Below are 16,008 nucleotides of genomic sequence, written 5' to 3'. Positions count from 1 at the left end.
GGAAGCAGGAAAGCAGGATGGATGGCCTGTAGATTAGGTAAACGAACGTGAGGCAGCACACTGTTTAGTAGAAATGGGTTAATTTAAGTTATAAGAGTTAGCTAAAAACAAGCCTAAGCTATTGGCCAAGGTTTCATAATTGATAATAAATCTCCATGTTGTGATTTAAGAGCTGGCTGGTGGGACAAAGAAATCCTCCTATAGAAATGAGCATTTTAATACAAATAATTATATTTAAATTATGTATAATCTACACATAAACAGGACTATTAAAATGTTTTGCAGAATGTCACTGTTGAAGACCATTTCCAAAAGGGGTCAAGGGGAAGAGTTGGACGACTGTGGAACCGGCTCTCCCATTACAACGCTGCTCCTGTCACTCAGAGTCTTGACAGCAGTCACAGCTGGAGACTGAAGCACTTTTCGAGAAAGCCTCATTCTTCCATCAGCTGGATCACGGCCAAAATATTTGACCTATGTTAAAGAAACAGATTGACTTTAAAGTTGACATGTAACTTCAAAGACATTTAAATTTGCGTTGTCCAAATAAGTCAGTAATTAATATTTATATGTGTCTAATAAAAGCACAGCTCAGTAATATGTAGAGACACACTCAATAAATACAATCTGGTTAAATAGCTGTTATAAAAAGACCAAAAAAAGAATCAAAGCATAGTGCCCTATTATAATCCCAGAACTCCGTAGGAGGCTTGAGTTTGATGCTAGTCTGAGCTACTGACTAAAACAAACCAATCAACCAAACAGGAAAAAAAAAAAAAAAAGAGAGCGAGCAGACATTTAGTTTTCAAATTAGAGTCTTCTAAAACTGTGCCTTTTTATGGTTTCTAGGTCCCTATACTTTAAGACCAAAGTCATAGTTCAGATAGGGCTTTGTATTTTCTCTATGATTCAGGCACCACTGCACTAGAGTACAGTTTTCCACGAAGATGACAAACAAGGGAAAATGCGACAGGCATAGAGTCCCCTTCGATGTAAAGCCAACATTATGTGGAGTGATGTTATCTTGGGCCTCATCTTTACCCAGAGATGCTTAAACAATAAGAGCCCGGAATGGGAATAAACTCGTGGCCTCACTCAGGTGTAACCAGAACACACCCAGATCAGCAACAACTTCGATTCACTGACACAGGACTACAAGATAGGGCCAGTTTTAGTATCAGAATTCTAGACCCCAACAACATTATTCTTAGTAAGTTAAAAAATTTAATTTAGTGTCAAGTACAAAGTCTCAACCACTAAAAGATGACAAGGCTTTCAACCACATTATTAAGTCTGTTTCCAAATGACAATCTGCACAGCTTTAAAGTGGATTTAAAAAAAAAAAAAAAAGCTAAATTGTGATCTCCTTGAGGGAAAGGATCTTATTCTAAATCCTTAGCAAGTCTGGTTAAGCCACTGTGACTTCTAAAAGAAACACTGTACAGAAATATAAGCCAAAGGTGCTTACTCTATTCCTTCAAAAATACTAATTGGAACTTTAAGTAAAATCCACACCTTTAAAGAACCGAACATAAGTACCTGAATTTCTTGGCCAACTTCTAATCCTAGGGCAGTGGGATGTTTAATCTAAAAAAAAAAGTTAGTTATATGTAATTATCTAGTAACAACAGAAGTGAACACCTTTCCCCAAGTGAACAGCTATATTTGTTTTTCTAATAAAATCTATTAATTACAAAGGTTGAAAACAACATAAAAGTAGTCAGAAGAAAATGAAAACCACCCGAAACTATTTGTAGAAAACTACTTCAGTGTGCAGCCCTTCAAACGTCTATTTAGTGTGCCCTGTTAAATGTGGGCTCGGGATGCGGCTCACTCTATATGCCAAGAATGTCCTTTCATATGAGTAACTGAAGCAGTATAAGTGAATATTCAAACTATAGTCCTTTAAAGAGGGCTGTTCAATTTCTTTACATTTCATCATTACAAACATTAGTGGCTGGTGTACTAGGCAAAATACACAATTCTCAACAGTTTGGGTAATTTTTATATTAGGTTTTTTTTTGGTTTTTTGAGACAGGGTTTCTCTGTGTAGCTTTGCGCCTTTCCTGAAGTCAAGTCTGGTCTGGGGAGATGGCTCAGAAGATAAGGACATTTGCCGCACAAAAACGAGGACTTGAGTTCAAACCCTCAGCATCTGTATAAAAAGCCAGGAATAGTTATTCATGTGACTGTGACCCTAGTACTATAGGGGATGAAGAGAGGGAGGATCTTTGGAGCTTGCTGGCCACCGGCTTAGATGAAGAGTGACAAACTGCAGGTTGTGAGAGACCAATCTCAAGGGAGTAAGATGGGGCGTCCCAGAGCAGGACACCCTATGCCTGCATTGCATCCACATGTGTACTCACACCATGCACATTCACACCACACACACACACACACACACACACACACACACACACACACACACACACACAAATGCGTCCTTCCTTTTACCTTTCGTTGGTCAAGCTGGGTGTTATGAAGTAGCACAGCAGTCATGTTTGGATACAGTTTTACCATTACTCCAGTGTCTCTACAGAAAGAGATCAGCTTGGTTAAAGCAGTAAGTATGTGTACCGACAAACAGAACTGATGCTTTCTCCAGAGCAGGGTGTCAAATGAGTCCAGACTACATTCTAGGATATATTATTCTTCTTGGTTTTTTTGAGATAGCGTCTACTGTATAGTCCTGGAACTCACTATGTAGGACGAGGCTGGCCTCAAACACACAGAGATCCACTTGCCTGTTTCCTGAGTGCTGGGACCAAAGGTGTACATCACCATGCCTGGCTTCTAGGATACATTCTTATGACTATATAACAAATATACTTCTCTCATATCCTCTCCCCCTTTGTCTCAGTCTCCCGCTTCCTTCTCACAGTACTTGGGATTGAACCTAGGATCTCAAGAGTGCTGATAGTAAGTCACATATCCTGAGCTCAAATACTTTCAATAGGAAATTATGCCCTATATTTAAATATTTGTGACTCAAATGACCAAGAAAGATAAAGTTTTTAGATACATATTCACCTGTGTTTCTCTTCATATTTATAAGATTTTATTACTTTAGACTTATTTAGTATGTATGAATGTTTTGCCCGTAAGTATGTCTGGATGTCTGGGTGCCACGTAGAAGAGGGAGGGCAAACTGGACCTAAGAATGGACGGCTATGTGAAGTTCTCTTCCTTTTTTCTCTAGTCGGAAAACAATCAATTGTATTGCTTATTTTTCACCTGTAATGTTAAACAGATTATCCCATTCTCTTTCATTAATTTTAAAAAATTTTGAAGAAATATTCTAAATAATTTAAATAATTTTTTTTAAAGAAGTGGCATTTTGGGATAATTTCACTTGGTAAAAATACTTTGAAGTTGAAAGTGATTTGAAAATGTGTTAATTAAATATCATATAATAGTTGCAGAAACAATAGCAATAAAAAGGAAATACTAATTTATATGTTTTAGGCTTACAGTTTGGGGGAAAATAAAATTGGTAGAAAATGTAAATTTTGAACACAAAAATTCAAAATAAATTGAAATTCAAAAAAATGAAAAGAAAATATGGTAAAAAATTCAGTTTAAGAAAAAAATTCTGGCAGAATCTATTATAGAACTGAAAACTACAATGGCACAGAAAATAAAATTAGCTTAAAAAATAGAAAAGAATTCCATGGGGCTAGGGATGTAGTAGGTCAGCTGGTAGAGGACTCCCATGCCCACGGCCCAGGGTTTGGTCCCCAGCACTACAAAAACAAGTCATGGGGGTGTACACCCCCTAGCATTACAGAGGTGGAAGTCAGAGGATCAGAAGGCCAGAGTCAGTTGGAGAGGTGGATCAGCAATTAAGAGTACTTGGCTGCTTTTCCAGAGGACTTGGGTTTGGGTCTCAGCACCTACATAGCTGCTCACATCCATCTGTAACTAGTTCAAGGAACTCTGATGCTCTCTTCTGGCCTCTGTAGGCACCAGACACACATATGATGTAAGATATACATGTAAGCAAAACATCCAAACACATAAAACAAATGATAAACACAACAAAACACAAAAAGGAGGTAGGGCTGGAGGGAAGTTCAGTGACTAAGTGCCCTCTTGATTTTCCAGAGAACTCAGGTTCAATTCTCAGCACCTGCCTAGTGGCTCACAACCATCTAATTCTAGTCCTGAGGGATTCAACATCCTCTTCTCGCCTCTTCAGGCACAGCATGGTAGGATAGTGGATAGACATACTTGCAGGCAAAACATCCACACATATAAGAATAAAGAGAGAAAACAGAGTCACTCCCAGCTACATAAAATTTCTCTCTCTCTCTCTCTCTCTCTCTCTCTCTCTCTCTCTCTCTCTCTCTCTCTCTCACACACACACACACACACACACACACACACACACACACACACACACACGGTTATTGGCATGTATCTAAATACAAAGTGATTCTGGGCTTGCAGTAAAAAGTGAACCCATTGTTTATTTGTAATTACCTGATTTCAGTTATTGTAGCAGTATAAACTGCTCCAAATTCTAATTGTTGTTCTTGCTGTAAAGTGCAAAACAAATCATTAGGTTAATAAAGATAACAGAAAAAAAAAAAGAAAAGAAAAAGAAAAACTATCCTAAGATCTATACTTACATCATCTCTGCAAATTTCAGTAATGAAGTCTCTTGCCTCATGCATTGCACTAGGTGTTGGTGCAAATATGGAGAAGGTTTCTTCATCAACCTGACTAACTGTTACACCTTTAGAATAAACCCAGCATCATGGTGAGGGGTGGGAGGGACAAAAAAGAGGTAACACATTAAAATGAACAAGCTCATGCTAGAGGAGACTAATCTAAAAAGCAAATGTGAGACTAAGGAGAGACCTGGGAGCAGCTGGTTTGGGTTTCTCTGTGTCAGTGACTGTCCCTTAGTGAAGGAGTCACTCTCCTGCCAGGTACTGGGTCCCATGGATACAGCACTGAACCATGTCCTAACACAGCAGACCTAGTTTTGATGGCTTTTGTTTTGCTCTTTAATTATGACTAGAAATTGTAGCAGAACACTTTTGTTTTCATCCTTTAGAATGAATCATGTCAGTTTCTTACTCTCTTTTTTTTTTTGGTTTTTCGAGACAGGGTTTCTCTGTGTAGCTTTGCGCCTTTCCTGGGACTCAATTTGGTAGCCCAGGCTGGCCTCGAACGCACAGAGATCCGCCTGGCTCTGCCTCCCGAGTGCTGGGATTAAAGGCGTGCGCCACCACCGCCCCCCCCCCTTTTTTTTTTCAGTTTCTTACTCTTTTTTTTTTTTTTTTTTTTTTTTTTGGTTTTTCGAGACAGGGTTTCTCTGTGTAGTTTTGCGCCTTTCCTGGAACTCACTTGGTAGCCCAGGCTGGCCTCGAACTCACAGCGATCCGCCTGGCTCTGCCTCCCGAGTGCTGGGATTAAAGGCGTGCGCCACCACCGCCCGGCCAGTTTCTTACTCTTAACACTGGCTAAGGCAATTCTGCTTACTGTCTTCTAACATGCTCAAAATAACTATTAGGTCATCTCAACATTGCTTCTAGAAGAAACAAGCTAAAATGTGACCATTTCTGCAAATACTCTTGTTGTTTTTGTTTGTTTTGAAACAAAGTCTCAAATAAATGTGGCCTTGGCTGGCTGGCTTGGAACTCAGTATGTAGAGCAGGCTAGCCTTGAACTCACTGAGAGCTGCCTGCCTCTGCCCCTGGATGCACCTGGTCTCTGCATATACTCTTTAAACAAAAAAAAGTCGAAATGAAACTAAGTGAAAACTGAAGAAGTAGGAGGGCTTAATAACCTCTAAGTTATTTAGTTATAAAAACTAAAAATTATCTGGGAATGTTCGAGTCTAATTATGAAGGGAGTATGATGGATTCTGTCATCCTTTCTCTTTTCTAAGACAGTGTCTTGCTACATTGTGTCCAGGCTGTCATCAAAAAACTGGGGTCACGGGCATGCTCCACCATGCCGCTTTATTCTTCTTCAATAGAGCTGAACATTAAAATTCATTGACTGACAAGAGTCCTACAGAAAACTCACAGGCAAGATATCTTATACTTTTCCTCTGATCTTTCCCTTATCTCTTAGATACTATTTTTGGAGTAACACTGTAGAGATGAAATAGCAAACTTACATGGTTTGGTATTTAACTCTTTTTTTTTTTTTTTTTTGGTTTTTCGAGACAGGGTTTCTCTGTATAGCTTTGCGCCTTTCCTGGAACTCACTTGGTAGCCCAGGCTGGCCTCGAACTCACAGAGATCCGCCTGCCTCTGCCTCCCGAGTGCTGGGATTAAAGGCGTGCGCCACCACCGCCCGGCTGGTATTTAACTCTTACCTGTGTCAGCTTGAAGTTTTTTTAAGTGATATCCACCAGGTCCAACAAATTTTGCTCGTTTTGACAATGGAACCTTAACTGTTTCTGAAATGCAATGCATACAATCATGTAAAGACATATGAACCTAAACGTATGTACAGATCTTTCATGATGAAACAGAAGAAATTCATTGTGATTAAAATTACTGGAAAATGTACATAAGTATGTTCTCAAATTTAAAGTTTGGTTTTTTTCAATATAAACAAATTTATTTTTTAAATGATATATAAGAACACAGAAATTTTATGTATTTATTGTGATTTTTGATACATGTATACATAGTGTAATGATTAAATCTGAGTAAACGTATATGTTCTCACTTTTCCATTTCTTTTTTTTTTTCTTTTTCTCTCTTTTTTTTTTTTTTTTGAGACAGGGTTTCTCTCTGTAGTTTTGGTGTCTGTCCTGGAACTCTCTCTGTAGATCAGGCTGGCCTGGAACTCACAGAGATCTGCCTGGCTCTATCTCCCAAGTGCTGAGATTAAAGGTGTGCGCCACCACCACCCGGCGGAAAGAACATTTTAAATCTTTCTTCTAGGGCTGGTAAGATGGCTGAGTGGGTAACGGCATGTGCTGCGAGGCCTAATAACCTGAGTTCAATCTCCAGGACTCCTGTGGTAGAAGAGGAGAATCAATTCCCACAAGTTGTCCTCTGACTGCCAGACACACAGTGTAGCATGTGCATGCCCACCCACACTCACACACAAATAAGTGAATGATTGTAAAAGAAGTTTTTTCTTTGAAAGTATTTAGCAATAAAAGTACTTAAATATTTTATTTTGTTAAGAGAAATAAATGTTTAAACACTAACGTTTATCAAGCTATCAGTAATAAGTTTAATGTCTTACCTACAACTGGTCCATTTTCTTTTCTAGATGCTCGTGGTTTTGAAATTGCTCTGCTCATTATCTGTAATATTTCCTTCTTTGCCACTAGAAGAAGCAGCAATAGAATGAGTGAGTGTGATCTGACATAGTGAGTGTGATCTGACATAGTGAGTGTGATCTGACATAGTTCCCCTCTCGGTTTCCCTGGTGTGCAATCACAACTCTGCTCGGAACGGAGGCTCTTCATATTCCAATCATCTTCAGGGTCACTTCTAGTCCTCATGCACTTCTCCAAACTCCTAGCTCAGAAAGCTGCTTGCTTCATAAGAAATTAAAATTTCATTGCTTTTTTTCAAAAAGTTTGGGTAGTCTGTCATGTGATCAATAATTAATACTTAATCATGTGAAGTTACAGGGCCCCACTCTTCCTGTTTTGATGGTGCTGGGGACCTGACCCAATACATCACAGGCAAACATTCTTCCATTGGCCACACTGGTATTTTATAGTAAGCTTAGCGGGAATTATAGGTCCTACTAACAGACCAGACAGAAATGAGGGCAGCATAAGGCATATTGACTTACCTGATGCTTGCTGAATGGCTTCCATCACAATTTTAATTGGTATTCCAGGTAATTTAATATCAGCCTAATATAGAACAGCCAAAAATGAATAAACTAAATACATACACAGTGGCTCACACCATTACTCACACACTTAAAAATCAAACAAGGTGTACCTGTAATGCAGTTATTCCCTTATTTGTCCCGGCTATTTTGAAATCCATGTCACCATTGTAGTCTTCAATTCCCTTCAACAATTCAAGAGATCATGGTAAAGTTTTAGAGAACCCACAGTCACCCACAGCCTCTGTAGGAGACCGTCAAGTCCTAGCTCTGGCTACGGTAAGCCACGTCCTCTAACGTTAAATGTGGAGCTGCTGCTGCTGCTCCAGCGCACAAGCTTGTCTTTGGAAATATCATCTTATGTTTAGCTCATGCCTGTTCCTAATAAATACATAAAAATTAATTTAGAATTATCCCAAAGGGAGCCATTCTAGATAAGCATATAGTGATAGATATCCTTTAAATCCAAGGCAAACAGAAGAAATAAACACTGCATGTCTACTCCTCAAGTACAAACATTCTTCTAGTGGTCCTCACCCTTCCTAACGCTGTGACCCTTTAATACAGCTCCTCATGTTGCGGGGACTCCAACCATAAAATTATTCGTTGCTACTTCATAACTGTAGTTTTGCTACTATTATGAATTGCAATGTAAATATCTGTGTAATACATTGGTCTTAGTTGACTCCTGTGGAAAGGTCATTTGACCCCCTCCAAAGGGGCTGGGACCCACAGGTTGAGAACCACTGTTCTAGGCTGAGGTTTCTGTATGTCTTTGATTTTTTTTGTCTCACCACATGGCCCATGTTGGTCTGAAACTTGCTATGTAATCTAGATTAGATTATGACTACTGATATTTCTGCCTCAGCCTATACAGGTGTATGCCACCATGATTGCTCTAAGCATATACTTTTAAATATACTTGTAAATATTTCAAACTGGGAATATACTTGCCAGAATATCTGTCAGCAAACGATAATCTTCTATTTCACCTTTCTCTGGATTGTTTTTAGTAACCAATCCCACTGCTACACCCGCAACAGCAGATGAAATTGGGACTCCTAGAATAAAAAAAAAAAACAACAAAAAGGTTTGTGTATATTACATGTGGTAGCATGAAACATGCTGAAATTCTGCTGACATTATTTTAATGTAAGGAGATGGTGTTCTCTAAGTCACCAAATCGAGCTGAAAAGCCCCATCTCATTTCTTTTTTATCCTTTAATAATGACTTGTGAAGCAACAGATAATAACCACACTTGGCAAAAACCTAAGAGAGCAAACTCTGAAGTTATCTGTGCTCTGCTATTTTGCTTTTGGTTCCTTCTTCAAACCCTGTCCAGTTCACCTCCCCATGGTAGTACTGTTAGAATAGTTTTCTAGAAATTTCTGTATACAATTATAAATGTTGTACATATAAACATAATCTTTAAGTTATTTGTGAGAAACATGATATATGCATTATCTGGTACCTTGCCCTTTTTATTTAGCAACAAATCTACTGCATACTAATCCTCATATATATAATAAATAAATAAAATATAAAAGAGTATATATATGTTTTCCTCATTATTTTGAGATAAGATCTTCTTGCCTGAGTCTCCCAAGTGCTATGGTTATAAGTATGAAATATATACTACCATGCATGGCTCCCATATATAAAACAATTTTTTAAAAGATTTATTTATTTATTATGTATATAGAAGAGGGTGCCAGATCTCTTTACAGATGGTTGTGAGCCACCATGTGGGTGCTGGGAATTGAACTCAGGACCTCTGGAAAAGCAGTTGGTGCTCTTAATCTCTGAGCCATCTCTCCAGCCCCATATAAAATGAGACAGGATTTCACTGTGTCGTCCTGGCTGGCCTTGAAGATCTATCTGTCTGCCTCAGTCTCAAAAGTACTGGGATTAAAGGTATGTTACACCACTTCCAGTTAAAACAAAATTTTTAAATTTTTATTTTATTGTGTATTTAAGTATAGTCACATGTGTTCTACTGTGTGCATGTAGAGGTCAGAGGACAACCCTGGAGAGTCTGTTCTCTCCTGCCACTCTGTGGGATCCTGGGATCAAACTTAGGTCATCAGTGCACTGCACTGAACCATCTACTCTAATATGCCATAGAGGAGGTACCTAGTCAAAGGGCATGGGCAGTTATACTTGTTCAAACTGTCAAACTTTGTGTGTGTGTGTGTGTGAAAGAGAGAGTGAGAGTGAGAGTGAGAGAGAGTGAGAGAGAGAGAGAGAGAGAGAGAGTGTGTGTGTGTGAGAGAGAGTGTCTCATGTGGAGAGAGAGAGAGAGAGAGAGAGAGAGAGAGAGAGAGAGAGAGAGAGAGAGAGAGAGAGAGAGAGAGAGAGAGAGAGACAGTCTCATGTGGCCTAGAATGGCCAAAATTTGTTATATAGTCAATAGTCAAGGCTGGCTTTGAGCTTCTGTTCTTCCTGCCTCTAACTCATCAAGTCTTTCTTGATAATTCTTGTTAATCCCCCCCTTTTATTTTTGCTAATTGAAAAATGGTTATTTTTTTTAAATTTTATTTGGTTTCTTTTTTATGTTAATGTGGCACAATTTTATTTTACTTTGTTATTTGTCTTTTCATACTGACTTGTATGCACTCTTGAAAACCTTTTCTTCTCTTAATGCTATAGGAGCTCTCCAAGATTTGCTATTAAACTAAAATGTGTTATTGGCCGGGTGGTGGTGGCACACGCCTTTAATCTCAGCACTTGGGAGGCAGAGCCAGGCGGATCTCTGTGAGTTCGAGGCCAGCCTGGTCTACAGAGTGAGTTCCAGGAAAGGCGCAAAGCTACACAGAGAAACCCTGTCTCGAAAAACCAAACAAAAAAACAAAACAAAACAAAAAAACCAAACCAAAAAAAAATGTGTTATTGCCTGGCTTGTTCACTTTGATAACAATGAGGTTTTTTACGGAGAATTCTTATAGTTTATGAGATCATCGTTCTTAGATTTTGCTTAGAAAGACATTTCTTCTCCAAGTTTTGATAAAAGCTTTTGCTTTTCTCTTTTTTCTTTAAAGTTTAAGTTTTGACCACTTGGAATTTATTTCAGAATAAAGCAATGTGATGGACAGCTCCTTTCATTCTAGGTGATCTTATCTATACTTCTGGTTTTAACTATTACTGCAATAATGTCTTCTTTTTAAAGATTTATTTATTTTGCTTTAGGTATATGAGTGTTTTGTCCAAATGTATGTCAGTGTACTAGGTGTGTGCTTGCTGCCTGTGGATGCCGGTAGAGTGCAACGGATTCCCTGGAACTTGAGTTATAGATGGCTGTGAGCCACCATAAGGGTGCTGGAACCAAATCCAGGTCCTCTGGATGAGTATCAAGTGCTCTTAACCAATGAGCCATCTCATCAGCTTCTACAATGTTTTCTTAACTGCCTATTCCTTACACCTGGATCCCTTGGCCAGAGCCTGGGTCTGCTTAGACAAACTGTTTCCTGGAGTTCTTTACTGAAATAGAATCTAGTTAAAGAAATAAAACTAAAACATAGAATCCTTTAAGCTTTCCATAACCTGCTCTTAGAAGGTTTGTTTGTTTGTTTGTTGTGGTGACGGGGTGCTTAATACAAATGCTCCTGCATGCTCAGCAAGCACCCTATCACTTGGTTATATCTGAAGGCCGGAGATTTGTTGTTAAAGATTTATTTTCTAATCATGTGTATGTGTGTGCTATACTTGGAGCCAGACCCTTCAAAGCTGATGTTATAAGTGGGTGCTGGGAACTGAACTCAGGTCCTGATTAAGAGCAGTATATGCTACTAACTTCTAATCTCTCTAGCCCAAGCTGGGGGTCCAAAAATGTTTAGGACATTGAGGTGGTCTGGATGAGAATGTCCCCAGTTTGTGGTGCTGTTTGGGAGGTGGTTAGGCCTTAATGGAGGAAGTCTATAAATGGAGGCAAGCTTTGAGAATTCACAGACCGGCCCCCATTTCCAGTTTTCTCTCTCTCTGCTTTGTGTCTGCAGTTGAGATGTGATCTCTCAGCTCCTTGGCCCTCTGTAATTGTAGGCCAACTTGAACCCTTTCTTTTTCTTATTCTGTTTTTTTTTTTTTTTTTTTTTTTTTTAATTTTTCGAGACAGGGTTTCTCTGTGTAATAGTCCTAGCTGTCCTGGAACTCACTTTGTAGCCCAGGCTAGCCTCAAATTCACAGAGATCCGCCTGCCTCTACCTCCCAAGTGCTAGAATTAAAGGTGTGTGCCACCACTGCCCAGCTGAACACTTTTTCATAAGTCGCTTTAGTCATGGTATTTTATCACAGCAACAGAAAAATAATTAATATATAGTGTATATGCTGTTCCTAGAAATTCAGCATGCTGATATTTTATTTGTGCTTTGATAAATAAAGCTTGCCTGGAGAATCAGAGGAAAAAGAAAGCCATTATGCCCTTAATCCCATCACTTAGCAGGCAGGATCTTTGTGTGTTCAAGGCCACACTAGGAAACAGAGCCAAGCGTGGTGACATACGCCTTTAATCCCAGTAGCAATCATAGAGGTCTGGAGGTCTGTACAGACAGACAGAAAGTGACAGAGCTGTGTAGGAAGAGGAAGTGATGTAGCTGGGCTAAGAGAGCCAATGAGAGAACAGAACAGAAAACAATAGAAAGTTGTAATATATTTACCTCTACTGACTAGAAACTAGGAAAAGGTCATTAGCAGTGTTTGCTTTGGCCTGCTTTAATGTTTCTAAGTAACACTAACATATACTCACATGACTGCTTCACTTCCTCTTTAGTGTATCCTTTGTGATGCTCTGAATAGGGCATGGCCCCCAGAGACTCATGTATTTGAATGCTTGACCCATAGGGAGTGGTGCAATTAGGAGAGCCTTGTTGGAGGAAGTGTGTCACGGTGAGGGCAGGCTTTGAGGTCTCCTATGCTCAAGCTGTACCCAGTGTGGCACACAGCTGCTGCCTATGGATCAAGACAAAGAACTGCCAGCTCCTTCTCCAGCACCAGGTCTGCCTGGATGCCATGCTTCTCAACGTGATGATAATGGACTAAACCTCTGAAATTCTAAGCCCCAATTAAATGTTTCCTTTATAAGAGTTTTCTTAGTCATGGTGCCTCTTCACAGCAATAGAGGGAAACCCTAAGTAAGACATTCTCCTTTCTATATTTCATATCTATATTGAGAATTTGACAAATTAGCAGAGAAATCCTTGTAGCAGTACCTTTGGGTACCTCTGTTCTTTCTTTTTGAGTAGCATTGTACCTGTTTGCCAGGCAGTGCTCTTGAAAGCCTAAAATGTGAACTCTTTTTCTTTTAGGGTCACAGACGGGGACTGCATCAGGCTACTTTCAGTACACCTTCCTACAATTCTGAGCATATTTTTGGAGTGCTACTCTCTCCATGGCTACTATAAACTGACTCAAAGATTACTTTGCCTTATGGATTCTAAAACAAAATTCTTTTGTTTACTAATTGAAACTGCTTTATTGACTGGAATCAATTCTAGAAGTCTCCACTTTCGGAATGGGAGAAAGCTCATTGGGTCACCAAAGCAAATATATAATTTTTAGTGTATTATAAATATGTAGTGTCTTTTAGTTGAAAATAAGAACTTCAGCCAATGTCTTTCTGATGTTCTACTTTGTAATTATCTTGTGTCTGGCCTAGGTTGGTAATCTATAATCTGATTTTGACTCATTAAATCCATCTTAAAGTACTAACTGTTTGGGGACATAATTTTTTTTTTTTACCTGCATCCATTAATGCCAAACTTCCACCACATGCAGATGCCATAGAAGATGACCCTATTGGAAAAAAAAAAAAAAAAGAACCACTTGTATTGTAATATATTGATTTCTTAAAATATAGAAAATGACTAGTGTCAATTCCTTATAATATATTATACTTGAACATAAACAGTCGGTAGTCTTCCTTCTTTGTAAAATCACTTAAGGGGCTGTGCAGGTATGAGGATCTGAGTTTGAATCCCTTGTACCCATAACAAAAAGGCTGGGTGTGTGGCCAGATGTGCATGGAACTCTAGTACCACGGGGTACAGAGACAGGGGGGATCACTGTGGCTTGCTGGCTGCCAGCCTAGCTTCAGGATCAGTGAGAAATCCTGAATCAAAGAAATAAGGTGGCAAGTGAGAGAGCGGGGCACATGATTTTCTCTCTGGTCTCTGTGTGTCTGCACACACACATTTCTGCCAACCCTAACTCACCCGCGACTCATACCTATGACCATACCAATACATAAACAAACAAATGAAAATATAAAACATTCAGGTCAATTTCTCCTAAGTTACAAAGTACATAGCAACATGGTACAATATGGTAGCCACTGGCCAACAAGTAGTTACTTAAATTTAAATTAATTGAAATAAACTCGGTTTCTCCAGAGTATTGCATAGGATTCCTATTACTATGAAGAATTCTAATGTGCCATTTTGCTGCAAAGATTCTGAGCACAGAAACCTCCCAGAAGGACTAGTACGATTTCTGTTGCTTTAATCAGAAGGTATAGATATAGGGCCCTAGCTCTCTCATTGGACCAGAAGTCCAGCCCCAACTAGTAAAGAACAGAAAAGTCTTCATTCTGAGCTAACTTTGGTGTTGCCTTAAAATCTGTGACCACCTGACATGACTGCTAGAACCCTGAAGAACTCTGCCCATTCTGCCTCATGATGATACCTTGTCTTGACTCATGGACTAATTTATTCTATTTAACTTTGACCTTTTAGCCTTGTTTCTCTCTAGGTGCCTACTTATTTATTATTCATCTCTAATATGTGGCAGCTACCCTTGTCTGATGGATCCCTCTCCAAGCTTAACTTGCTCTGCTGTTTGTTTGCAAAAAAACAGTTACCCAAATCAGGTATATTATAATACATACAAAGAGAGAAATACTTGTTTTTAAAGAGCTTTCAAAATAACTCAGTAGCTAAGAACAGATTCAAGACAACGGCATGAACAACTTAACATATTTTCTCCTGCAGCAGGCTTGAAGTTCTGTAGTAGTAACCATGACAATGTAGCCTTAGGCAGGTGAAGACTGAGTCAGGGATTCTAGTCTTTTCTAGGAAAGAAATACTGCAATATCGTACCGTTTGACTCAAGGACTTCGGATGTGACTCTTATGGTAAAAGGAAAATCTTTGGGAATAACAGGAAACAAAGCTTTCTCAGCAAGAGCACCTAAATCGGAATACAAAACAATGAGCAAAATGCACTAAGTCTCTCTAAGAATATAACACAAGCTCAGAATTGTACTCACCATGCCCAAGTTCTCTTCTATTTACACCAGTAACTTTGCCAATTTCATTGGTTGCATAAGGAGGAAACTTCAAAACAAAATACACACACATAAGTGACATGGGAAGATGCCTAAGATACATTACCAAAACAATAAAACAAATTACAAAACAACAGAATCTCACTTTTATTCTAAAAAGTATTCTCTCTCTCTCTCTCTCTCTCTTCGATGTATCTATCATCTATCCATGTTATCTATCTGTCTGGAAGATGTCTAAAAATCTGAAATATGTATCACATTACTAAAATTAGCTATTTGTGGGGATGGGGAGATGGCTGCTCTTTCAGAGGACCCAGGTTCAATTCCCAGCACCCACATGGCAGCTCATAACTGTCTGTAACTCCAGTTCCAGGGGATCTGACACCTTTATACCCATGCACATAAAATAAAGTTACTTTTTAAAAAAATTTAAAATTAGCTATTTCTATTGTGTAAGTAGATTAGAGGGTAGGAAATGGTTATGAAAATTTATTTCATTTAAAGATCTATTTATTTTTATTTTATGTATATGAGTGTTTTGCCTATATGTCTGTCTATGTGTGTGCCTGGAGTCTATGGAGGCCAGAAGAAGGTGCTAGATTTGGAGTTGGGGTGATTATATAATAAACCACCATGTGGGGACTGGGAACAGAGAGTTACTCACTGGAAAGCTACTCATCTACATCTCTTTTCTAAGCAATAAAATAATTACCAAATCAGTCTTCACAGATAAATGATAAAATGTTAATGGGAGGACCAAGGGAGTGAGCACACTATCAAGTTCTTTTAGTTTTGCTATATCCTAGAAACTTTTCACAATAAAAATGTTGGGAGAAAAAATAATCTTACCTCATAGTGCAGCATGAAATTTTTATCTTTTACCCCACTGTAAGAAAAAGGAATAATATTAA

At 38.8% G+C, this 16,008-nt stretch overlaps 1 protein-coding gene across 2 annotated transcripts in view; it reads right to left on the bottom strand.

The window, feature by feature from the left end:
- Nucleotides 1–201: 201 nt before the first annotated feature.
- Nucleotides 202–16,008, bottom strand: part of Pnpt1 (polyribonucleotide nucleotidyltransferase 1) — a 35,682-nt gene continuing 19,875 nt past the window's right edge. For both annotated transcript variants that reach the window (XM_006998007.4, XM_042285527.2), the window contains 14 exons: nt 15,947–15,983; nt 15,080–15,146; nt 14,911–15,000; nt 13,556–13,609; nt 8,779–8,885; nt 7,938–8,009; nt 7,783–7,846; nt 7,222–7,305; nt 6,335–6,418; nt 4,632–4,738; nt 4,483–4,538; nt 2,455–2,533; nt 1,540–1,587; nt 202–474 (listed from right to left, as the gene is read on the bottom strand). In XM_006998007.4, coding sequence (XP_006998069.1) covers nt 319–474; nt 1,540–1,587; nt 2,455–2,533; nt 4,483–4,538; nt 4,632–4,738; nt 6,335–6,418; nt 7,222–7,305; nt 7,783–7,846; nt 7,938–8,009; nt 8,779–8,885; nt 13,556–13,609; nt 14,911–15,000; nt 15,080–15,146; nt 15,947–15,983 — 1,105 coding nt within the window. In that variant the 3' untranslated portion in view covers nt 202–318. The remainder of the gene's footprint in view (nt 475–1,539; nt 1,588–2,454; nt 2,534–4,482; nt 4,539–4,631; nt 4,739–6,334; nt 6,419–7,221; nt 7,306–7,782; nt 7,847–7,937; nt 8,010–8,778; nt 8,886–13,555; nt 13,610–14,910; nt 15,001–15,079; nt 15,147–15,946; nt 15,984–16,008) is intronic.

The sequence above is a fragment of the Peromyscus maniculatus genome, chromosome 10 (assembly GCF_049852395.1).
Source record: "Peromyscus maniculatus bairdii isolate BWxNUB_F1_BW_parent chromosome 10, HU_Pman_BW_mat_3.1, whole genome shotgun sequence".
NCBI classification, from domain to species: domain Eukaryota; kingdom Metazoa; phylum Chordata; class Mammalia; order Rodentia; family Cricetidae; genus Peromyscus; species Peromyscus maniculatus.
Note: the sequence above shows the minus strand (reverse complement) of the source record. Positions and strands in the feature narration are given on the sequence as shown.